The sequence below is a fragment of the Ambystoma mexicanum genome, chromosome 6p, assembly GCF_040938575.1.
Source record: "Ambystoma mexicanum isolate Mex_15411 chromosome 6p, UKY_AmexF1_1, whole genome shotgun sequence".
NCBI classification, from domain to species: domain Eukaryota; kingdom Metazoa; phylum Chordata; class Amphibia; order Caudata; family Ambystomatidae; genus Ambystoma; species Ambystoma mexicanum.
In genome coordinates, this window is record NC_090935.1 from 1,251,989,725 (window position 1) to 1,252,016,238 (window position 26,514).

The 26,514-nt window shown below is 45.8% G+C and overlaps 1 protein-coding gene across 5 annotated transcripts in view; it reads right to left on the reverse strand.

The window, feature by feature from the left end:
* The window catches only part of VPS13A (vacuolar protein sorting 13 homolog A), a 2,994,934-nt gene that overhangs the window by 307,572 nt on the left and 2,660,848 nt on the right, over positions 1 to 26,514 (reverse strand). For all 5 annotated transcript variants that reach the window (XR_011280366.1, XR_011280367.1, XM_069625905.1 and 2 more), the window contains one exon: positions 15,507 to 15,552. Coding sequence is in view for 3 of the 5 variants with exons in the window: in XM_069625905.1 (XP_069482006.1) it covers positions 15,507 to 15,552 (46 nt within the window). In the remaining 2 variants the exon portion in view is untranslated. The remainder of the gene's footprint in view (positions 1 to 15,506; positions 15,553 to 26,514) is intronic.

The following is a 26,514-nucleotide window of genomic DNA, read 5'->3' on the forward strand; positions in this document are numbered from 1 at the left end:
GTAACCCGCTGGTAACCCCAAGCCTTTCGCCACAGCACCATTTGTTCATGTGGGCAACCTACAGATTTGGGCCTAGGGTGTCGAAGCCAGCAAGGAAAACAGGGAACCCCATGCATTTCCCAAAAGAGGACACCCGTGGGAAAGCACAGAGGTCTGATTTTTGCAAAGCGGGTCAGAATTTATTACCCAGAACCCCAGACAAAGTGAACATTGTGTTTTTTCCCCACCAAATATCACACTTTGTCAGGGATTGTGGCTAATAAAAACTGGGGCAATTTGCGCAAGGCAGACCTCTGTGGATTCCCACGGGTGTCCTCTTTTGGGAAATGCATGGGGTTCCCTGTTTCCCTTGCTGGCTGCGACACCCTAAGCCCAAATCTGTAGGTTGCCCACATGAACAAAATGGGCAGTGGCGAATGGCTTGGGGTTCCCAGTCGGTTACCCTTTTCCTTTTGCGTCCCCGGTAGGTGCACCCACACATGTGAGGTACCGTTTTCATCGGGACACGTGTGGGGACGCGGGAAGGTAGGCCACGTGTTGTTGGCGGTGTGTTTCGGTGGGTGGCCAGAGCAAAATGTCTGAGAATTGTCTTCATTTCCGGCCAATTTCAGAGACATTTCCCTGTGTCCACTCACCGAAACACATCACCAACAGCAGATGTCATACCTTCTCGTGTTCCCACAGGTGTCCCGACGAAAAAGGTACCTCGCATGTGTGGGTGCAGCTACCTGGCTGGCAAGGGGCAAGCCGAAAACGCAAGCAACCCCCAGTCCGTTTGCAGAGGGGAATCTCAGCCATTCTGCCGACCGGCACAACATACAGATATGGGCCTCGGGTGTCCAAGCCACCGAGGAAAACAGGGAACCCCATGCATTTCCGAAAAGAGGACACCCGTGGGAATCCGCAGAGGTATGATTTGCGCACATAGCCCCAGAATTTATTACCCAGACACCCCCGCAAAGTCCGAAATGTGGGGAAAAAAACGCATTTTCCGCACATTTCGCTCGACGCACCCATCGAAACACGCCCCCAACAACACATGGCCTACCGTCCCGCTTTCCCACAGGTGTCACGATGAAAACGGTACCTCACATGTGTGGGTGCACCTACCTGGCCGCCAAGGGGAAAGCCTAAAACACTGATATCCCCCCAAAAGGTTTGGGGAGGCAACCAACAGATTTAGGCCTGGGGTGCTTCAGCCACCAAGAAAAACAGGAACCCCCATGCATTTCCGAAAAGAGGACACCCGTGGGAATCCGCAGAGGTATGATTTGCGCACATCGGCCCAGAATGTATTACCCCGACAGCCCTGCAAAGTCCGAAATGTGGGGAAAAAACGCTTTTTCCGCACATTTCGCTCGACGCACCCATCGAAACACACCCCCAACAACACATGGCCTACCGTCCCGCGTTCCCACAGGTGTCCCGATGAAAACGGTACCTCAAATGCGTGGGTGCACCTACCTGGCTGGCAAGGGGCAAGCCGAAAACGCAAGCAACCCCCAGTCTGTTTGCAGAGGGGAATCTCAGCCATTCTGCCGACATGCACAACATACAGATATGGGCCTCGGGTGTCCAAGCCACCGAGGAAAACAGGGAACCCCATGCATTTCCGAAAGAGAACACCCGTGGGAATCCGCAGAGGTATGATTTGCGCACATCGCCCCAGAATTTATTACCCAGACACCCCCGCAAAGTCCAGGGCACATTTTGGACTTTGCGGGGGTGTCTGGCTAATAAATTCTGGGGCGATGTGCGCAAATCATACCTCTGCGGATTCCCACGGGTGTCCACTTTTCGGAAATGCATGGGGTTCCCTGTTTTCCTCGGTGGCTTGGACACCCGAGGCCCATATCTGTATGTTGTGCCGGTCGGCAGAATGGCTGAGATTCCCCTCTGCAAACAGACTGGGGGTTGCTTGCTTTTTCGGCTTGCCCCTTGCCAGCCAGGTAGGTGCACCCACAAATGTGAGGTACCGTTTTCATCGGGACACCTGTGGGAACGCGTGACGGTAGGCCATGTGTTGTTGGGGGCGTGTTTCGATGGGTGCGTCGAGCGAAATGTGCGGAAAAAGCGTTTTTTTCCCCCACATTTCCGACTTTGCAGGGGTGTCTGGGTAAAAAAATCTGGGGCGATGTGCGCAAATCATACCTCTGCGGATTCCCACGGGTGTCCTCTTTTCGGAAATGCATGGTGTTCCCCGTTTTCGTTGGTGGCTTGGACACCCGAGGTCCATATCTGTACGTTGTGCCGGTCGGCAGAATGTCTGAGATTTCCCTCTGAAAACAGACTTGGGGTTACTTGTGTTTTAGGCTTTCCCCTTGGTGGCCAGGTAGGTGCACCCACACATGTGAGGTACCGTTTTCATCGGGACACCTGTGGGAACGCGTCACAGTAGGCCATGTGTTGTTGGGGGCGTGTTTCGATGGGTGAGCCGAGCAAAATGTGCGGAAATTGCGTATTTTTTCCCACATTTCGGACTTTGCCGGGGTGTCTGGGTAATAAATTCTGGGGCAATTTGGGCATATCATACCTCTGCGGATTCCCACGGGTGTCCTCTTTTCGGAAATGCATGGGGTTCCCTGTTTTCCTTGGTGGCTTGGACACCCGAGGCCCATATCTGTATGATGTGAGAGTGTGACATTTCCGGTGTGAAAACAGACTTGGAGTTACTTGTGTTTTAGGCTTTCCCCTTGGCGGCCAGGTAGGTGCACCCACACATGTGGGGTACCGTTTTCATCGGGACACCTGTGGGAACGCGGGACGGTTTTCATAACGTTTTGACCCATTTGCTGGAGCCCTTTGTCTCACAACCCTTTCTTTTCCCAAATGTGACCTACATTTAGTCGCTGCTTTAGCCACCATACACTTTTGTAACCTATACAGTCACCTACCCTTGAAAAGGTCTGCCTGTGCTCTTTCAAAAAATGTATGGCTGCCGTTCCTCACCACATTGGTTTTCCCAATTTACACATACTAAGTGCGTCTGGTCAGGCCGTGAGCATAAAACTCCTGTGTACCATGGCTCAGTGTTTGGCTTGTGGTATTGCTTGTTTTGTAAAAACACTACAAAAATGGTATGCTCTCCTAACTGCAAGAGCCGGGGGAATGTAGCGGAGCATTGCTTTTCTCAAAATTCATAGAAGCCATTGCCGTACCAAGCCAACCATGTCCAACACATACCTTTTTTTCCAGTCATTTTCCCGCTTTTCCCCCATTCGATGGCAGTTTCCCCTACCTAGTTGTTGCCTGACCTATGCAAATCACCCCTTCCTAAACTTGGAATTTTGTCTACTTTTCAGAAATATATGCCTTTCTGTCCTCCAATTTGGCTTTAATGCCATTTTCTTCCATTCCGTCCATGCATGTCCAATTGGCAAAAATGGCAAAAATTGCCTACCTCTCACAAAACGGTTGATAACCCCATCAGAATATTTTTTTTTCCATTTCCACTCAACCTGTTCCTGAAAGCCAACACATTGGGGAACTCAGCACAGCAAACCATGTGTTCCTAGCTCTTACAAGGAAAAAACCACAGGCTTCTTTGTACATCATTTTATTGGCATTTTTTGAAAAAACCCAAAATTTTCGTACTTTTTCCTTATTTTCTCTCACCCCCCTACAGCAACCTGGGATTCCTGGGTGGCGTTACGACCGCCTACATGTGGGAAAAAAAGGAGCCAAATTTGGCCGAGATATCTCATGTAACAAAAAAGTTACAAGCCATTGAATGGCCACATACCAAAATCACCAAAAAAAGGCTCTGGCACTGGGGAGAAATACCCATGGCACTTAAAGGGTTAATATAGATGGCAACATCATCATAGTGGCCAAGGAAGTAAAATCTCCCTGTCTCTTGCTAGCCAACTCAATGCTATTGCCTCATCAGCAACCTACACTGCCAAACTGATTACAGCTAGTAGACCCTTTCTAACAACAGATATCTGCAGCACACTAGCCATAGCACTCATCTTGTTGAGAATTGACTACTGCAACTCCTTCTTTGCAGGCTCAAACACGGGAAACATCAGGAAGTTGCAAATAACTCAAAATAGCGCAATCAGAGCTGCCCTCAAAATCCCTAACAAGGATCATATTTCCTCGGCCAGGCGCAACCTCCACTGGTTACCAGTACATGATTGCATTAAATTCAAAGTCCTCTCACTAACGCACAAATGCTTGTCCTGCAGTGCTGCAGCCTACCTCGCCAACCAAATCTCCAAAGCACAGACTAACAAACCTAGCCCATCAGCCTACTCACACCTCCTCACCATCCCCAGATTCAAACGGCAAAACGCTGGGGGCTGTAGCTTCCCAGTGATCGCGGCCAAACAGTGGAACTCCATGCCGCTAGCTCTCAGAGCAAACGTACCATTCTGGTCATTCTGCAAAGGTCTTAAAACCGGTCTCTTCACCCAAGACGGTCCAAAGCACCACCAACCTGCCCATGATTAATTCTGCTACCACTGCGACTAGGGTACTGTCTGCAAGTAATGCAAATGTTTAGGGTAAAACGTCTATGTAAATAATGTACCCATTCCATGACCTGTATGTAACCTAACACAAGTGTATGCTCAGTGGTACAACTACATATATGGCTTATCTCGAGGAGAAAAACATCTTCTGCAACATAAAATGGACCAAACACCTGTAATTTTTGGTAAGATTTATAGACAATCTATTTGGGATCTGGAACGGTCCTGAAGAAAATCTGTCAGAATTCTTCCAGCACTTGAACTTGGCACCCAGGATCCAACTCGCATTCAAAATCAGTAAATAAATCAACAGAATTCTTGGACGTAGAGGTATACAAGAAAGCTGGAAAACTGGAAACTACTGTATTCACAGTAGTGAAGAAACAGACAGAAATAGCGCACTACATGCAAACAGTTTCCATCCTAGGAAAACTATAAAGAGTATTCCATTTAGCCAAATCCTTCGGTGCAGATGTATTATCTCAGAACAAGAAGATTACATCCAGAAAAGTTAGGAATTAAAGAAGAAATTCAAGCAAAGTGGGTATCAACAAGCCAATATAAACGCTGCAGCAGAAAAAGCAGGCAACATCAGAAGATGTGATGCACTTGATCCCAAAACTAAAGAGCAAGGAGAAAAACTGGTATACGTGACTTCATATACCAGAAAAGTTCAGAGATAAAGAAAATAATCAAGAAAACTGGAACACGCTAACACTGGACCCAATGATGGGGTGACTATCCCCAGAACCACCCCTATTTGCCTACAACAAAAGCAAATGAAATAGAGAGCATCTCAACAAAGCAGACTTCTCCACGAACAAAGAAACTAAAGAAGAATACAGGGGAACCATGCCATGTCATAATTGCAACAACTGTAACGCCCCTCTACAAATTCCAGACCTGGAATTTCACAGAATAGAAGGCATTCTGAGAAGTCTCCTCTGGGGAGGGGGACATCCACAAATTTCTCTTCGTACACTACAATGCTGTTTGGGAAGGGGGTATAGGGCTACCACATCTCCAATCGTACTACTGGGCAGGTCAAATGATGGTTGTCAACAATGACCTCCATAGTGACCCGGAACTTCTGCATGTTCGAGCTGAGATCCTGGGGCTGCAGGATATGTCACCACTCATGAACCTATATGAAACCCCTCAGTAGATCTCCCCCCCCCCCAGAAGATGGCGGTAGTATGGAGGGAGGCTCACAAATGTATAGGCTGGAATAAAAAGGTGACCCCCGGTACAACCCTTATGGAAGAATGGTAAACTTCCAGAGATAGGCAAACTGCCAGTATGGTCGAAATGAGTGCTAACTGGCACTGTGATAATTGGAGACATGATCACAGAAGGAGTAGTCACCCCTTTCGAAGAACTGAAGCGCAGATTTGGTATCCCACACACAGAATACTATCATTATCTCAGACTCGCCCACGCACTACACGCGCATCTTCCTGTACTATCAGACATGCCACAACGTACACCACTGGAGCAAAACGTTCTCTTGGAATGCATTCCCACCAAGGTCACCCCCACATTGTATATTGCTATAACCGCCTTCGCAACACTAGAGGTGTCCAACCTTAAAGCAAAATGGGAGGTGGATGTGGGGACCATTGAATCAGAGGACTGGATATTGGCACTGATGTACCCATCGGAGACCACAATCTCCTCTAGACTCCGTTTGATACAACTCAAGATCTTGCATAGAGTCTATTATCTTAGGGTTGCATTCTATCGATTCAAACGAGCCATCAGTCCAAACTGTCTATGCTGTCATGGGGGCGAGGAAACGTTCATCCATATCCAATGGGAATGCCCCCAGATCCAGCACTTCTGGCAACAATGCTGCAACAAACTGGCAGGAGTGTTGGGTCGAGAGGTACTAATGGATCCCAAGGTGCTACTGTTGGGAATTGGTGAGAAAGGGACTACCACTCTCTATGAGAAACTTTTTCTATCCACGTCAGGACTAATTAAGCGTAACATTGCGAGGCTCTAGGTGTCCCATAAGTGCCCTCTCTTCGAGCAACGGGTTGCTGATGTAGACATCTGCATGGCTATGGAACAGAAGATATAAACAGCAAGAGGGTGCCCCGATAAAGCAAGAAAGATTTGGGGCAAATGGGAAGAGAGGACTTAAGAACTGTATTATGCCCAGTGTTTGAATGATGGGCTGGGACTATAAGTGGTTAATGTGAATTTGAGATACCAAGGTGATATCAGCATTGAAATGGGATGTCAAAGTGAACGTTTGTTATTGTTTATGACCATAAAATCAATAAAAAAATTTATTAAAAAAAAATAAACCGTCTCATGATGAAAGGTCGTCATTGCTGTGCATGTACCAAGCCGTGAATGCCATTTTCCTCTTTTCTGCCTTTTCCAACACTGGCAAGGCAAAGGAACGTCAGAACAGAGACACAATTTAATATTGATCACTGGTCCTTTTTTCAATTACTCCTTTGACAGTATAATTCAGAAGGGCCGGTGGGAGGGCAATGGGGACTCTATGAGAGGAATACAGTATCCACCAGAAAGAACATTATCGAAGGGCAGTAATTGCTCATCTAATGGGCACATTACACCCAAAGATTCCTCATCTTCTCAAAGACTGTCAAAGCTGGTCGATATCCAAAGAAGGTGGGTATGGAACAATGCAGTTAAATCAACATGCTCTGATGGCCGGATTTCCCAACAGCAGCATCACCCTTATACAATGAGTCTAATACATAATATTTTGAAAATGAATGGTTGGGAGGCCCAAGTTGCTGGCCAGCAGCTGTCTGCAATGGATGGTACTCCCTATAAAGGGACCATCGCTCCCACATCTCTCGTGGAGTGGCCGCTAATGCCCTCTCGTATTTGTTTGCCTGCCATAGGAAGTATTTATGCATAGTATCACACAACGCGAAAGGTATTTTAAATGCAGCATTTCCTTTCTTGGAGCCGGCATAGACTTTAAATAGTTGGTCAACTAGTCCAAAGCCTCTTGTTCTGGAAAAATGCCCCCATGGGTTCTAATCTGTGCAGTCTTTCCTCAGCCTTAGAAGGAATGTACCATTTGGGACAGATGAAATTCTGTGACTACCTTCGGTAAAACAAACGTCTTATCAAAGATGTATTGTCTTTACTGAACTGTGTAAACCTGCATATCCAGTAATTCTGCCTGCACGTCTTGTGTAAAATGTGCAGTTTTCAACCAAAAGTGTCTATGTACACAGTTACAGTGCGCATAGACTTACCAATGCAATCTGTGGTGTCTAATCCCACTTCCAGGATTACTCTGGCCATGTCCTCCCCATCCTGTACCAATTGCTTGAACAAGTTTTGCACTTCAGGTGCAAGATGAGCCGTAGCAGAGTCTGCAATTTCCCACAGAGAATGAGGGTACTTCGCCAGGGTACAAGTAGCATTCACTGTCCTCAGGGCCAGACTACCTGATACAAACATTTCTTCCCCATGCATCCAATCTCTAATCCCCATCTGGTGAGACCGATGAAAATGATGTATCTTTTGAGATAGTCATAGCTACCTGGTTGACCAGGCTATCTACAGAGAGGTGTAAAGTGAGAAGAATGGGATCACGTGGCCCTGCTCTATGCTTTTGGGCAATATTCTTCTCCACTATTGACTGGGACACTGGTTTCTCCGATACTGGCTTAATGACATCTACCAAAGCACCACTAAAAGGTAGTATTGGTACCTTTGGCGGTTTAGGTTTTAAGATGTATGGGATGCTATGAGATACCACCTCCTCATAACAGGATATTCAATTCTGTGTCAGTGGCCACTTCTTCTCAGAAGGAGCCAAACATTTGGCACAGAGTTGCGATAGGCTCAAGACCTATTTCTGAGCCAGTGACTGCATCTAACCCACTCACCTCTTGTAAATCCTTTGCAGATGCAATAGTGAATCCATAGGCTGACTCTCTAAATGTTCTTCAGGCCAGGACTATCTTGGAATATCTGAAGATAGCTGGAACTGGAAGGAGCCTCCCCTTTCTGTACCTCCAAGGAAACCATCCTGACTTTTTCTGAAAATGTTTGCTCAATTCATCTTCTCCACACCAATACTGTTGGAGTCTTTTCTGACAGAGTCTGTGTCAGAGTTGAGGCTTAAGAGGTTTGTCTTTACTCTCCGCCGGAGCCGTTGACCTTGAGGCCGATGATGGCAAAAGCACTGGTGCCTTGGAGAGCTTTTTAGTTTTATCCTAACCCAAGCTCATAGGCATGCAGGAGTGGTGTCAGCTTTTTTCTTTTTAATCTCCGGAAGGGAGTAGTTTTCTTTAACGTCTCCTGGAGCCTCATCAAAGTGAAATCCTCCCATTCCTACTTAGAGGAAAAAACCGTAAGTAACTTAGGCTTACCGAGCCCTTAAGATTACCAACAGTTTTGCACTGACTTCTTAAGCTCACAGGATCACAGATTTTCAGCTGTGCAAGCCTCCCCCAATGCTTTCGTTAAGACATGTCATGGTTCGCCTAACTTGACCGATGCCCGTAACTTTTTTAATCAGCATGGCCCTACCTCAGCACGCTGCTAATCACCTTGCTCTGATGTGATGTTTAACGATGACCTCAAAGATCGGCTAAAATGAGACATGACCGTCAAGCTCAGGAGGAGCCAGTGGTTGACGCTTTTTCTTTTCCTGTTCTTTCAGGAATATTGGGTACTATGGACCGAGGGGTCATGATTCCAACATGTATGAATTGAGAGAAGTGTGGTCATCCTTAAAAGACTTACTTGCAAAGGTCAATTTATTGAAGGCTTCATTTTGGCCTTGAGTGCTCCTGGAGTTATTTGTAAGAATTCCTTGGTTGGGTGCCCCTATTGTTTGTAATTTGGTTTCTGTTGCTGTTCAAACATATTTAGTTGACTATAGTCCATCTTTGGCTTTGTTGGGGCAGCCACTGATTGTGGTTGATGTGGAGTCCACCAACACACAAGGCCCAGTAGAGAAGTTTAAAGAAACAAAAGCTTCCGTTTACCATTCACCTCGGAAGAGAGCCACACGTTCTGTGGCCTTAAGCACTAACTCATCGCCGCCTCTGCAAAAAATTATGGGGGCGTGGGCTTCCGCCCTGGTATTTACTGTTGGCGAGCCAGTAACGTCTCTTGAGGTTGGTCGCAAAAGAAAAAAGAAATCTAAGAATGCCAAAACGATCTAGTCTGGAGCTCCCTTTAAATTTTTACGATGATGACTTGGATTCCCTTAAGGAGTCTTGCGCGAACTCAAATTCCTTGGCAAGTGTATTTGTCCCTAAGGTGGAGGGCAAGCGTAAGCAAGGTAAGATACGTGTTCAGAGTCGGTAGGTTGTCTCTGGTCAGTCTTGTCCTCCTAACCCTGATGTCAATAGTAAATCGCTGATCACGGCTCAAACTGAAAAGCACAGTAGTGGCTGCTGAAGGGTTGGACGTTTCCTCCTTTTACACCTGCTCAATTGAGTCTAAGGAGGAGGCCATCCTTCCCTTCCTCTGGCTCAGACTTTGGTATTGGGAAAGGAGAGTGTAAGGGCTTCAGGCAATCAGTCTCCTTAAAACAGTAGTAAAACAGTATTAGCATAATTGACTTAACATTTGACCTAAAATATTTGACTGAATTTATTTGACCTTTTTTTTTTCGGTCAAAACTAATTAAATATGTATATGGGGTGGGTACAAATGTGATTAGGTGAAATAGACCCAAACGGACCCAAACCCTTAAAACCTGCCTTTGTGAGCTTGCAGCCGACTGCCGACCATGATTTCCCAGCTATTATCTGGGGTACCTGCACATTTCTCTACCATGGAAGGAAGGAGATTGTCCTTATTGTGGGCGTCTGGGTCCGGAGGCTTGCCAATGGGGCTAGATAGGGCGCCTAAGCGTCCATCTGAGGGTTCTACCTTTAGACTGCCTGTGATGAGGGAGGCACTCGTTGATAAACGAATGGTGCTGCAGTTCGGGTTTGCGCCCTTGTTGAGGACGAGCTGTGCTACTTGTGCCTGAAATGCACATTTAAGGTTAAAGAGCTTTATTCCTTAAATCGGCAACATATTATAGCTCTGTTTGGCGAGATAACAAGCCTACAATCGCTGACTTCAAAGGACATTGCTAGAGTTTTTTCTCTGGATTGTAGGCGTGTTGACATAGTACAAAATTGGCTTTTAGTCGAAGCTCATTAAAAAGCTTGTTGTGGCTGAAGCGGAATGTTTGTCAAACATGTGCTACTCATTGTCCGAGGATTGGACATAAGGTGTTTCTAAGGGCCCTACCCATGGAGGAGATGGTGGACCTGAGCATATGCCACACAAGCGTCTGACCATCAATGTAATATTGGCCCCCACAACTGCGTATGATGAAGATTTGTCTCGGTTGCATAACCGTTTTGTAACCTATGATTGGTCACATATTATAAATTCTTTGCATGAGCATAATCCATCACACAGGGGTCCTCAATGAATTACCCCCGTCAGGTTTGTCTCTTGCAATACGCATGGGTTTTGCCATCTCTGCTCTAATGAGGACTTATGGAATAAGGCTGATCTGATTTGTTATCCAAAAATCATTTATGCTAGACATCTCCTTTGTGGATGGCTTTCTGTACTGTATGAGCCAGTTATGAAAGGGCCCAAAGGTAGGCCTTATGGAGGTTTAATTAGTGCCTGGCGTGTCCCTCCCGGCTCTAATATTGAAAATGTGCTTGTGGGCCATCCTGACATTTTAAGTAGTAAAGTAACATGGATGGACCCTTCTGATGAAGTTTAAAGGGTGCTTATTGTTTTAAACATGTATTACAATCGTGTGTCGACTATTTTGGCAGACGTTTTACTATTTATTACCAATGTATTTGACTTTTATTCTTTATTACCAAACTTGGGTTTTGTGATTATGAGTGATTTTAATTCTGAATGTTTGGATGCCCATTGGTATCTGCCTGTGTCCACCAGATGCTATTCAGAGTCCAAGGGGTACTGTTCCGTGATTTTCTTGGACAGCTTGGATCTTGTCCCCTTAAACCAGAACATTTTGGGTGATGTCCCTCCTATATGTTGCCTGCTGTTGACCATTTCGAGGTAAGTCCTAAGACTCATAGCGATCATTCGCTGCTTAGGGCAGGCTTGGGAGGCATTTGTATAACTGGCCTCTTGGCCTCTAGCTCTATTGAAATTAGCCCTAGCAATCATGTTGTAATTTGCGTCCCAAGTTTGCTGCCCACTTTAATGCTGAAATAGATGAAGACCTAGTGGGGAGAGTCTTTATTCACATGTGTCCCCATTCCTTCAGCCCTCACATGCAGGATATCCTTGTAGGAATGATCCTGTTGAGAGGTTTAAAAGTGGATCGTAACCGTCTGGACTTTCCTCATAAATTCAGTGAAGTGGTTTGTGCATGGAAGAAAAAGTTGTGAGGGGAGATTGAAAAAGCTTGAACAATGGGCCCTCCTGCTAGTATGGTCATATCTAAGCTAAAGCAGGCTCATAGAAATTGGAGAAAAGGTTAATTGTGCCCTATTACTACAAAAAGATGCAGAAGACACGTTAATAGTCCATGCCTCAAGAGATTCGACCAATTTTTGACAAATGATAAGAGGGGGAAATGTGCAATCCTCGTTGCAGCATCAGGCGGTTTCTAGCTACTTGTGGGAGACCTATTTTAGTAACTTGCATGCTCTGTGAGTCTCCCAGTGCTTTGTGTGTCTGGGAGTATTGGGGTATTTTCGGGCATGGTGGCTTGGGAACTGCTGGGTATTGATCTTGTGTGGATCCAGTTGGCCATTGGGAAGGCTAAGTCTTTGAATGCCCCTGATGGCCTTTCCAACTTAACATTAAAATCAGCCTTGTCATTATGGGCTGAGGTGTTGTTCCAATTGTTTAGGAATGTTGTTGGATGGGCCAGGTGTAGTGGTTATCTTTAAAAAGGGCGATAGGGCGGATCTGGGGATTTCCTGCCCTATCGCCCTTTCGGACTCATCCCTATTCAGGCTTTTTATTGTATGTGCTCAAAAGATGGGCAAATGATGCTGATAAGCTTGATATCAATCAATCAGGCTTTCTTAAGGCAACGAGTACAGCATTGAACTGCCTTTTGATACAGCTTTTGACGAACCAGGTGTTTAAGTCCAAGCATACTTTGTTTCAGTCTTTTCTTGACATCTCAAAGGCGTTTGATTGTGCCGACCCCGCTCTAGGCTCTGGGGAATGCTTAGGTCCTGGGGTTGTCCGGAGACCCTGGTTCTTATTTTGGAGCTTCTGCTCAAAAATATCAGACTAAAAAAGTGAGGCTGGAACAATGGGGTACATACTTGGGGTGGATTTCTGTGAACCACTGGGTGTTTGTTAGCACCTTTTCTGTTCAATTTATGCATCTTTGGAATAAGGGTGGCACTAGTGGCATTGGGGTCAATCCTCCAAGATTGCGTCTTGTTAAAATCCATTATCTTCTCTATGCCGAGGACCTTGTGTTGCTTGATTATACTGCAATAGGGCTTCAAATGTCCCTGGCACTGGCGTATGATTCCTTTAGGGTCATTTGCCTGGACATTAGTGTAACCAAGTCTAAGGTCCTGGTTATTAATCGAGGGAAGATTTTGACGGGTAGGCCTAACTTCGGGTGGTATATTAAAGGTAAGAGATTGGAGGAGCTCAGTCGGTTTGGGTATCTTGGGGTTGTGATAAAGGTTAACCAGTCCTTGTCTCTGGCTAATCAGGCCCTGAATCTTGATGCGAACTCGACAGCCTCTCAGCTTCTCGTGCTTGACAAAATATATAGCCATTTTTCTCTACTGCCGACACTCAAAATGTATAACCAGGTGCTTGTCCCAAGGTTGATCTACGGGGCCGAGGTACGTGAAGTCGGCTTGGAATGGGATAAGATGGAGTCCCTTATTTGGAAGCGACTTTTGTCCCTTCGAATGGGCATTCTGTTTCCTGAGGTTTGGCACATTTTGGGCCTTACAGCCTTAGAGGCTAAGGTTCTTTGGAAAAGAACTTTACTCCTGCGATGTATAATGTTTCCCCCGGCCTCTACCTTATTTGTGCAACTGAATGCACTGTATAATCTGGGTAATTGTGTACCTCTTAAGGCTTGGGTGAGTTGTGTTTTGACTATGTTGAATATGAGAGCAGTTTCGCCTAAGGAATTAGAGCGCAATCCAGATAAGTTTAAAAAAGATGTTATTTGAAAGTGACTTTATTGAAAACAGGCAAAGGCTGCTCTCTTATAAAGTGTTTGAGAATTTCTCTTTGGATGTTAAACCCTTTAATTCCACCCAGAAATGTATGTTAAAACATGCCTCGATAAATCTCAGAAAGATTTGGCTATGCATAAAACTAAATTTGGTTCCAACAAATGATGGTTTAGGGGCTTGGTCTTGTGCTTCTCGTGAAGATCGCCTTTGTCGTTTTTGTAGATCTACTAGTGAAACCTAGAAGCATTTAATTGTTGATTGTTTGTCTCTTACTGCTGCACGTGAAGAAGCCTCTATGGTATATTTTAACACTCACCCTTTATTCACTTGGGAAATGCTATGGTGGAATTTGTTATTAAACCCCAATGATCGTCTGATAATAAATGTGATGAATTTTGTAAAGCTGCTTTTGCCCTTAACTGATATGTCTTAGTTTTAAGATGGGTTTTATGAATTGTATTCATGTTTTTGTGACATTGATGAATATTGTTTTTATTATGCTTACTGTTTCATGTGGACATGTGTGTAAGGTTTATTTTTTGTAAACTAAATCACACGATAAATAAAATAAATACATTTCCAACAGTGCCTCTTATGTTTCCTCAGTGAGGATGACAAGCGCATCCTCAAGGATGAAGAACGGCTCCAAGGACGGTGGTGGCACTTCTCTGTCCTCTTTTCCTTCTCCTCCAACCTCGAATGATGATTGGAGGAGTCAGACTCTGAGTCAGTTTCTAGGAGAAATGACATTACATTTTACCGGGGTCATCTTCGACGAGGCCACAAACAACCTCTTAACAGTGACAGTATCCACACTTCTCTGTATCATGGTCTTTCCCTAAGAAAAAAAGACCCGTCACCAAAAACAATCAATTAAATGTTTTACAGGCTTTGAAGGCCGATTTAGGTGGTAACATTTTCCAAAAAAACATTTATTTTGATGAGTGATCGTCTCTAGTTCCAGCATGTTGCAGCAGAAAACAGGAACTGAGGAAAAATGAACAGACAACTGTGTACATGCACAATGATGTCATCCCAGCATGGGACAGAGTCAAATAGATGAATGAGTAGAGAACTGATGCTAATGGCTCCACTCAGTGACTGAACATTTTTTTTCCGGTGCAGACTGCATCCAGTGGATATTTCAGAAGATGAGTAATCTGAAGGAGGAAACTGTCCATTAGAAATTAATTTACTCTTACTTTATTTGGCGACCATCCTTGACTGCTTCAAAACACACCACCCAGAGAATCTACTTATTCCACAGTCAGTCCCTCAAGGCAAAGTACTATTTAGAATAAATTCAGAAATATCTTATAAAACATAAAGGACTGTTTTATGAGGTTAATCAGGTTAATTTAATTGGAATGATAAACAATAAGAGGTGACTAGGGGTGGTAGAGGTGAAGCACAGCTGATCTGACAATAGTACATCAAAAGTGGTAAAGGTTGACATGTCCTCATTTTTGCAGATTTCTGACCAAATGACAGTGCAACTCAAACAGGAGAGCGATCATATTGATGAATTCCATTTGGGGAAGCGATCAAAAGAAGTCAGGCACTTCTACTACTTGAAAAACTTGCAAGAGACAGGCGGGCAAGTCAGAATACCAAAATAAAGTTTGAGTGAAAGGCCATAGATTGGTTGAGGATATCACCTGGAGTTCCTGTGTAAACAGTAATCGAGAAATTGAAAAGGAGTACACATTAACACTGGATGAGCAACTTTGGAAGGTAACTTAATGGCTTAGGCAGTGGAGGATTTAGTGGTTAAAGGAATGGAAGATGTAGACAGTGTTAAAATAATCATTAAAATGCACATGCTCCTAAGTCTTATAATACACATATGTATTCTTACCTTTTATTGGTTTTGTCACAATTCCTGTTATACCGCTAACAAAACCCTGTGGGAACAAATACATTCCTTAGTGTAACTTGCTAAAAGAATAAAAGGAAGCACACGCATTAAAAAGTCACACAATGTTCATTGACAAGATAGGAGCTGCTGCATTATACATTACTGCTTAAGCCTATAAAAAGGTCAACTTTAAACCTTTTCAATGTTTTGTGTTTTGCTTTGGTTCAAACAGGAAAGCATGCATAATTTCTAAAGAAAACATACAAAGTAAACCATTTTCCATTTTGCTGCCTTTATGGAGCACTTTTGCCAAAGTGCGGACTACAAATTTTTAACACAGAACACATGAACATAAGTCATATGAGAAATATACAAATGGGAAAAGACATGAGGAAGCATGGGCTGTAGAAGAGTAGAAACAGGATTTCAATTGAGATATAAGTATAGAAAGTGAGGGAGCAAACGACTGAGGGATAGGGAAAGAATTTGATTGAGTTGTTCAAACAGGAAAAATAAGTACGCGAGAGAGGCAAGTGTAGGGGGAAATTTTTGTTCTCCAGCATGGGTCTTGCATGGCTTCACATGCTCATGAATATTCCCAGTTGTGAGGCTGGGAGTCCTCTGGAAATGTAAAGCAGTTTAGCTGCGTGTCTCCTCTATAGCCAATCAGTATCACTTTGGGTCATACTGCCCAAGCCAATGACACTAGCCCTCCTAAGCTCCACCCCTCGTGGCCATCTTCAGATTTGATTGCGCACGGAAGTGACCGTATGAACCATGAGCCAGCGATGTGAAGGAGGGAGGGTTTACATGTGAATCCATGCAAGACCCATGCTGGAGAACAAGAGTTACAGGTAAATAATTTATCCCTGCTCCAGCATGGGGTCTTGCATGGATTTGCATGCTCATGAAAATGATTACAAAGCAGTACATATACACAACCACAGGAGGTGGCAAGGCTCACACAAGCAATACACTTACCCCCTGGAAACAGACTCACCTCAAACAAACAAGTTGCACAGCACTGCTTGTCTGACCCAGGACTTTTCCCTGGAATCCATGTTGACGCAGTAGAATCTTGTGAAGGTGTGGGTCGACCTCGACGTAGAAGCCCTGCAGATGTCAAGAAGGGGAACAACAGAGAGAAACGCTGTCGTTGCTGCAATGGCTCTGGTGGAATGGGCTCTCGGGCGGCCTGGAAGCAATCTGTTGGCCAGACTATGGTAATGCATGATCCAGCTGGAGAGCCACTTGGAGATGGAAGCCTTAGACAGGGCCTTCCCATGTCCCAGAGGTACAAAATTAACAAAAAGTTGAGAAGTGTTTTGAAAGTACTTTGTGCATGCAATGTAAAACTTCAGGGCACACGCAACGTCCAGCGAATGCAATGCCCTCTCAGCAGGCGAAGAAGGATTTGCAAAGAAAACTGGTAAAGCCAAAGGCTTGTTCAGATGAAAGTCCAACTGAAACTTTGTCATGAGGGAAGGATGAGTTTGCAGAACCACCTTAGCGGAATGGAAGGACACATACAGAGGATTATAGGAAAGAGCCTGTATCGCCCTCACCCACCAGGCTGAGGTGATCACCAACAAAAAGGCGGTCTTCCATGACAAACTTCAAAGAGGCCTGATGCATAGGTTCAAACAGAGGACCCATGAGCTTTGACAGTACCACATTCAGCTCCCATGCAGGGACAGGGGCCTTCACCAGAGGAAACACTCTGAAGATGCCCTTGAGGAACTTCTTAACAAGCCTGTGCAACCACCAAGAGAGCTTGCGAGGTGTACCAGGATACGGTGGCCTGATCGATGCATAGGCAGGGCCAGCCTTGGCCAGCGACAGCAAGTACGGGAAGAGCTGCGGCAACATCACTTGCAGCAGAGAAATCTTCCATGGCCGGCACCACACCGTAAAGCGATTCCATTTTGGTTTGTAGCAAGCAAGCATAGAGGGGGCCCTGGCCTTGGCCAGAATTTCCTTGCACTCCAAAGGCAGCGAGTAGTGTCCAAATTCTAGGGCTGCAAGAGCCAGGCCGTGAGACTCAGAGACGCTGGGTTGTGGTGCAGGATTGACCTTCTTTCTTTGGAAAGAAAGACCTTCTTTCTCTGGAAGCGCAGGGTGTTGGATGGCTGGATCCACTGACATATGGAGAAGGTCTGAGTACCAGATTTGGCTGGCCCATGTCCGAGCAATGAGGATCATTTTACAGTGGCAGTGTGTTGATGTGTTGATCACTCGTAGCAACAGCAGAATCGGGAAAGCATACAGGAAGAGGCCCTCCCAAGGGATCAAGAAGGCGTCCCAAAGACTCCTTGGTTGAGGATACCTGCTGGCAAACCTCTCAAACTTGGTGTCGCAAAGAGGTTGATTTGAGGGAGATCCTACTCGTTGAAGAGGCAAGACACTTGTGCTGGCCGATGCTCCCATTTGTGGCAGGACTGTAGCTCCCTGCTGAGAGTCAGCAATGCTAGAAGCCGGCCAGGTGAAATGGGACAAGGAACATGCGTTGAGCAATGGCCCAAAGCCACAGGGTCTGTGTCTGCAGGGGTAGCACAGGGGAATGCATCCTGCCGTTCCCAGGATTGCCTTCACTCTCTCTTCCGGGGGAGTCACTAGACACGACAGTGTGTTGAGTCGGGCACCCAGGAATAGAGCGTCTTGAGATATCACTACGCAGGACCTCCTAGCAAAGGCAAGATCTGGATGGGCTCTGCAGCGTGCTGGATTGCCAGCGTGAGAATGGGAGAGGATGAGCAAATAGTCTAGGTAAGGGTAGATGTGGATCCCTTCGCAGCGCAGATGTGCTGCCACCGGGGCCAAGTATTTGGCGAACACCCGTGGGGCTGATATGAGGCCGAATGGCAGGTCTTAGAACTGGTAATGGCACCACAGGATGACAAAACACAGGAACGTCCAGTGTTTGCGATGAATGGGGATGTGGAAGTAAGCGTCTTCCAGATCGAGAGTCGCCAGGAAATCCCCTTCCTCCAGCTGGTCGAGCATATGCGGCAACATGACCATCCTGAACTTTTGGGATTTGAGGAACTTGTTGAGGTGTTGCAAGTCTAGAATCGTCGCCACCCACCTGACTTCTTCCTTACCAGAAAGTATCTAAAGCACACTCCGGAGCTGTCCATGAGTCTGGGAGACTCACTCGCCCCAAAACCAGGGGGACATATTTGGATGTTCAGCTGTATGTCAGGGATACACCCCGGTCAAAATGGAGAAACAGAGAAGCAGCAGACTAAGCCTAAGTTTGACACCAATACCCCAGGGAAGAAGACTAAAACAGTGAGTCAAGGAGAGCCCCTGTCAGAACAACCAAGTGGGTCGACAATCTTGGTGATATCAAACAGATGTTTGTTCAACTCCAAGCTGGAATAAATGCCCTAAACTCTAAATTAGACTCCCCCAACTGCAAGGACGATCATATGAAGGTTTGGCCGGATAAGAATGGTGAGCGACTGGATGAGGCCGAAAAATATATCGACGGTGGAAGATGGGGCAACCTCAATGGCAGAAGATATGCAGCAAATCAAGAAAACATTGAAGGAGCTAACAGATAAACAAGTTGACCTTGAGACGAGATTGAGAAGGAACAATATCCGCGTAGTGTGTGTCCCCGTAACAAATAGCACCAGGCCCACAGATCAGTTTGCGCAATCGCTCCTCAAGGACTTTTTGGGGCCAGACACATTATCTTCAGTGTTCCTGGTTGAACTAGCACATCGGATCTCCGGACAGCGTCCTCTTCCTTGGAACTCATCACGGCCCAATGTAGCCATACCGCTTAATTACAGGGACCATAACACTGTACTGGGGTTGACGCGAGAGAGGGGCTTGTTAGTATACGGGGGTGACCAGATAGGAATATTCTCTGATAACTCCAATAAGGTGCGAGCCTCAAGAAACACCTACATTGAAATCAAACGGGCAATGAAAGCAAGGGGTGTGAAATATGCCACGATATTCTGTGCAAAGCTACTCGTGGAACACAAAGGGAAGACCCTGTTGTTCACAATACCAGATGAAGTCAGAGTTTTTTTTAACATTTTGCCGCCATGCCCAGCGCGCTCCCCTAGGGATGGAGAAAGCCAGTGTTTGCCTACCAGGAGCCAGATTAAACGACCTTGAAGCAACACTTACTTTGCAGAAGGTGTCTGCAAATACACCAATTGTTTTTTCTCTCGTTTTTCATAGCTCTGATGAGGTATATCTTTATCGGAGTTGCTGGTTGGCTGCTTAGAGTGGCCTCCAGAGTGAAGCACGCATTACATGAGGGAGGTAAGTGGGTGGGAGGTTCATTACCAGCAGGTTCAGGTTGCTGGGCAGGGATGGTTGGCTATATTGAAGTGTTGCTCTTTTTTTTGTTATATGACAGCAAAAATAACAGAGGTACACCAGGAGTCCTGAGAGGGGACAAAGAGTGGTCAAGATTGCCGCTGGGTAAGATGCATTGGTCTTTACGGGATGGGGCAAGAAGCGATCAGGGTGTATATCAGACTTTGGGTGGCATGCTCAGAGGACGAGGCCGAATGATATGGCAACTAGCAATTTGCAATGCTGATAACGAAAGGGGTGAATATAATGTCCATGAACATAAGAGGTCTCAATTGCTCTTCGAAAGCACGTGCGTTTCTACTATACTTAACGACAAATTATGCAAACATTGTGTTTCTTCGGGAAAAACACTTGATTGTGGCCAATAAAACAAACCTTGCCAAAATATGGGGCTGCCATCGCTATTTCTCGTCTTGTTCTACCTATTCCAGAAAGGAGTGCACCTTAATCCCTACGTCCTTAGGTTTTTGACTTATTGAGGCGTGATTCAGGAGGCAGAGCATTAATAGTTACTGGCGTCATCCACAACTGTAAAGTTACACTGGTCAATTATTGTGGGCCAAATACTGAGACACTTGAGACATTGGCGTTGATCGACCAACGCCTTCTGAAATATACTGATAATGCTATCATCTGGGCAGGGGACTTCAATGCAATGCTGGATCCCGAATTAGACCAAACCAGTGGGGCACATAGACTGATCCCCAAAACCTCAAACAAGCTGCAGCAACTCTTCTGAGCATATGGGTTAACGAATGTCCGGAGACATGGGAACCACAGAGAGAAGGGATTCACATTTCGGTCAGTGTTACATCATTCAGCTTCCTGCATTGATTATAGCCTGCCATCGACTAGTAAGGCAGGTTGGATGTGAAATATTAACGTGTGCTGTCAGATCGTGTCCCTGTAAGTGCATGCCTAGACATACTGGGGAGGCTGTCAGGCTGTTCTGGTTGGGTGTTCAAGAGTGACGGACTGACAGACCCAGTCTTTTATGCGAATATTCTAGAAAGTATTGACAACTTCTTTAAAGAGAACAAAGGAATGGTTGTCTCAGATTTAGTATTGTGGAAGGCATTTAAATGTGTTATAAGGGGAGAATGTATGATAAAGGAATGTGGTATATTGAAAACTATTAGGAAGGTGGTAGAAGAAAGTGAAAATGATGCTTAAAGGCCTTCAGGCTGATATCACTAGCACAGATCACCCTACTACACAGGCTAAAATGGATGATGAACTACAACGATTTAATGAAGCGGCGCATAGAGAGGTCACATTTCTGGGCAGGCTGGCCGCAGTTCATCAGTATGGGGAGGGACAGAGGCCTGGGAAGTTACCAGCATGGGTGGCAAACTTTGAGAATCCGAAAAAGCACATAAATGCTATAAAGCACACCACTGAGGAAGTAAAGTGCACAGACAGCGAGATCACTCAAATAATGCAGGAATTTTATACACATTTATATTCATTAGTCCTGAAGGCCTCACACTTACACATTGATAGATTTCTAGATCAGATAGCACTGTGTTGGTTCATCAAGAGGAGAGGGAGTGGCTCTGCAGCCCCATCACAATAGAAGAAGTCCAGTGGGCAATTCAAGCACTCCCTTCAGGCAAAGTGCCTGGACCAGACGGTCTTAAGGTTGATTTTTACAAAACATACTCAGCAAGTTTGACTACGCATCTTTTGAGGCCCTTGAGGAAGGAGGACTCCCAGCATCAATGTGAGCAGTGGTGGTGACGGTGCTACTGAAACCAGGATCCCATAGAGTGTTCAAGCCTACCGACCAATCTCACTTATCAATATAGCTAATAAGAACCTGGCCAGAGATCAGCCGCTGCGCGGCTGGTGCCATGAATGCCGAAATGCTTGAACGCTGATCAAGCAGGCTTTACACCCGGAAGGTCGACATTATATGGGCTTAGACATATATTTGGCCGGATGTCAGCGGTGGACCAGGGCATTCCTGTAGTGGCCGCCTTGTTAGATGTAGAGAAGTCCTTTGCCTCAGTGCATTGGCCATTTCTATTTGCAGTACTAAGACAAATGGCAGTCTGGGAAGGGCTTCCATCGATGATCTTGCTGTTGTATACTCAGCCAAACGGTACGAATCTGAGTAAATGGACAGCTGTCAGACCAGATTCTAATGGGCAGAGGTGCATGACAGGGGAGCCTTCGCTTCCCTCTTCTTTTTGCTTAGGTAATCAAGCCATTGGCTTGAATTAATCAGAGAGCGGCATATACGTAGGGGGATACAGCTTTGCACACACAGGTTAGTTATATCGTTATATGCAGACAACATGGTATGTGAAGGACCCCAGAGTTAATCTAGAGCCTTTCATGTTTTATATCATGGATTTTGGGGGCTTCTCAGGTCTCAAAATGAACCCCAAAAAGTCAGTCAATGTTTTGCTTATTGAACAAGTAGCAGCGTTCCCTGAATGACTAGGGTTTCAACGGCAAATGATGAATACTCAAGTGTAACTGGCAAGAATGCCGGAAATTCTATGAAGGGAAACTTATGGGAAAAAAACTGGAACAGGCGCGGAGCACAGTAGACAGATGGACAACACTCCCCCTTTCTATATATGGTAGGATATCCCTGGTGACAATGGTGCTGCTACCTAGATTTTTGTATATTTTTCTCAATGTTCCTTTGGTGGCCCGGAGGTCTTCCTTTAAGGTACTGAAAACAATCATTTCAAGGTTCATATGGGCTGGTAAACGGCCTAGAGTAAGATGGAAGAAGTTGATTGCTCTGCTGGATAAAGGAGGGTTAGCACTCTCTGACTACGAGTCCTACTACCTGGCAGCCCAAGCTCACTTTATCTCTTATAGGTAAGCCCCAAATATGGACAGACCGCATGTCCAGATAGAGAGGGCCCTTGCAGCACCGTCCCTCCTAAGGGCGGGCGTTCTCACGGCTCCTCTTCGCTCAGCCGAGATGAATAATATTGTAGCATGCACATGTACAGCCAGGCAAGCAGCTCTTTACTCTCCTCTCCTCCTCATTATACACATAACCACAGTACCACTTACTAGTGAAAAGGGTTACATGCAATGTATGGGGTAACTAGTTCTGACATTTGTTCAGGCCAGTTCATGACAACGGACAAGTTTAAAGAACTGGGTGCTACCTTGCCGCTGGATAGATTTTCTTTATTTCAGACTTCGAAACACACTAAAGGGGATGTGTGCTACCTTCCACATATCACTGGGCACCTCATTGCTACTTCACTCAACTATAATGGCGGAGGGGGGCTATGAAACTGGTTTGAGCTTATATTTGAAAACAATAGACTGCACGGTGGGGTGGTCAGAAATGCGAAAACACATCAGGCCATTTGATATCCGATTAAACTAGGCAGTGCCATTGTAAATAGACTAGAAGGGTTGCCCTTAATAGCCAGTTTAAACTTTTGCCCTTCAAATTCCTACATCAAACCAACTATACACCATTGTCCCTTCACAGATTCTTCCCAAACAGTTCAGATGAATGTATGGCTTGTGTGCCAGCCACCTTCAAACACCTTGCCTGCCAATTGCCTGCAGTGACGGGCTTCTGGACTGAGGTATGTTTTACAATATGTGAGATCATAGGTGAGCAAGTGGAGGTTTAACCATTGGTGGCGTTGTTGGGATAGATATACGAAGGAGCTCCCCGAGCATGTAAGACACTTAGCACAACTACTGTTCGCCCTGGCAAAACTGCAAGTGGCCATGGCTTGAGGTAGAGGACCTCCTCCTGAGAGAGGCAGTTGGTTGAAAGAAAAGATATAACTTACCGTCATGATCTGGAATCGGACTACAGAAACCTGACACCTTTATGTGTGAGAACCAGAGACATATGGGACCTATACAAACATTACTTCCTCTCAAGGCCACTGACCACTTCTGATAGCTCGGATGCTGATTCCGACAATTCATGAAAGTGTATGTTAATTGCTGGAATATTATATTGTTGCACTGTCACTGTCCCGAATAGTTTTGGAATGCCGTCTTTGTTTGTCGTTGATACAAAATAATAAAGCGAATCAAAACCAATAAAAGGAGAGTCATTGTATTATTGAATTAGAGAGCTCCTTAACTATGGGGTAAGCTTTGAGGGCGATGAGGAATCTGTGGGAACAACATCTATCAGAAAGAACATCAACAGGGATAGGTAATTTGTTCTACTAATGGCTTGTCACCTTCCATGGATTCCTATATAGACTCCCACAGCGGTAAGACCTTATGGAGGAGGGAAGGAGAAAACACCATGGTGATTATGTCACCGCTTTTTGGTGGACAGCCCTGCCAAAACTGTGTCCAGGAAATAGTGTTTTGCAAACGTGAGTATGGAGGACCTCACAGATATCCTTTACAGGTACCCATCTTTGAATAGAAGAGGTAGCTAGCACACTCCTAGTAGAATGTTGCCCTGAAGCTTTCAGGGATTTCCTTACCCGCTCTGGTGTAGCATTCAGAAACACAAAGCACTGTCCATCTTGAAAGGGTTTGCTTTGTTATTCCTTTACCTGTTTTCTGGAAAATATATCCAATGAACAGCTGATCTTCCAGTCTGAACTGGTTCGTCCTGGCGATGTAAAAACTCAGAGCCCTCCTTAGGGTCGAATCTTTACAGCCTTCCTTCCTCGTTAGAAGGATGAGGAAGTGGATAGTAGGAGTCTGGCAAGCAAATTGTCTGCGACATGTGGAACTTTGATACAACCTTCAGAAGGAACGATGGGTGCACTGTAAGAGTCACCTTGTCCTTGGTAAAGGAACAAGTTACTTACCTATAACTTCTGTTCTTCAGCATGGGTCTGACATGGATTCCCATGCTCATGAATATTCCCCGTCGTCAGGCTGGGAATCCTCGGCAAAAGAAAAAACAGTTTCACTTTTACTTGAAAACTGTATTTCTCATCTAAACCAATCGTCCTCTAGGTCATACTGCCCCTATCCAATGACAGTCCACTCCCTATGCTCCACCCCTGGTGGCCATCTTTAGATTTGGTAGTACGTAAAACAGCATATGAACCAAGAAGCCTCACAGTAGGGAAGGTGGGGGGTTCGCATGTGAATCAATGCCAGACCCATGCTGGAGAACAGGAGTTATAGGTAAGTAACTTGTTCCTTCTCTAGCATGGGTCTCTGTCATGGAATCACATCCTCATGGATAAAGATTACACTGCAATGCACATACACAACCACGGGAGGTGGCAAGGCTCAACAGAAGTAAAAACAGTATCCCTGGAACAGACTCACCTCAAGTGAACCGGTTGCGTAGCACCGCTTGGCCGACCCGGGACTCCTCCCTGGTATCCCCGTCGACGATGTAGAAACTCGTGATGGTGTACGTGGACCTCCAGGTTGCAACCCTGCAGATGTCGAGCAGGAACACTTCAGAGAGAAACACTGTTGTTGCTGTGATGGTTGTGGTGGAATAGGCTCTCGGCCGGCCTGGAAGGGGTCTGTTAGCCAGCCAATGACTGCATGATGCAGCCAGAGAGCCATCTGGAGATGGAAGACTTCGACAAGTCCTTCCCATGATTCATAGGTCAAAAATTGACAAACAATTGAGAAGTCTTCCAAAACCCCTTTGTGCGTGTCACGTAAAACCTCAAGGCACGATCAACATCCAGCGAATGCAAGGCCCTCTCCGCTAGCGATGACAGATTCAGGAAGAAGACCAGCAACACCAAAGGCTTGTTGGGGTGGAACTCTGGTGGCACCTTCAGCATAAAAGGTGGGGTGCATATGCAGTACCATCCTTGAAGCGTGGAAGGATAAGTACAGTTGTTTGCAAGGCAGGGCATGGAATTCTCCCACCCGCCTGGCCGAGGAGATCGCCATGAGGAAAGCAGTCTTCCACAAGAGAAACTTGAGCGGGGCTTGATTCATTGACTCAAAGGGCACCCCCATAAATTTAGTCAAGACCAGATTAAGTTCCCAAGCTGGGGTAGGAGCCTTCACCGGCTGAAAAGTCCTGAAGAGGCCTTTGAGCAACTCCTTGACGAGTCTATGCAACTACAGCGAAGGCCTACCCGGTGTCCTGGTGTAACGAGAAATGGCGGTCATATGCACCTTGACAGAGGCGTAGGCCAGTCTAGCCTTGGCCAGGGAAAACAGGTATGGTAGAAGCTGCGGAGCTGTGACACACAGAGGGGAAATCTTCTGAGCCAGGCACCACATGGAAAAATGCTTCCACTTATGGATGTAGCACATCAACGCTGAAGAGGCTCTGGCTTTGGCCAGGATGTCCTTACACTCCGCAGGTGAAGAATAATGTCCAAATCCTAAGGCTGCAGGAGCCAGACCCTGAGGCTCAGCGACGCTGTGTCATGGTGCAGAATCACCTCTCCCTCTCTGGAGAGAAGATCGGGAAGTAGTGGCAGCCTGATGAACAGAGCCGCTGATAGACGTAGCAGGTCTGGATATCAGATTTGTCGTGGCCACACCAGAGCGACGAGTATCATCCTAAAGTGACACTGTCTGAGTGTGTTGATCACTCGAAGCAGGAGTGGGAACAGAGTAAAGCATATTAGAAAAGTCCCTCCCACAGGAACGAGACCACATACCCCATGCTCATTGGCTGCGGGAACCTGCTGGAGAACTTCTGACACTTTGAATTCCTTGCTGTCGGAAAAAGGTCGATCTGGGGTTGACCCCATTCGTGGAATAG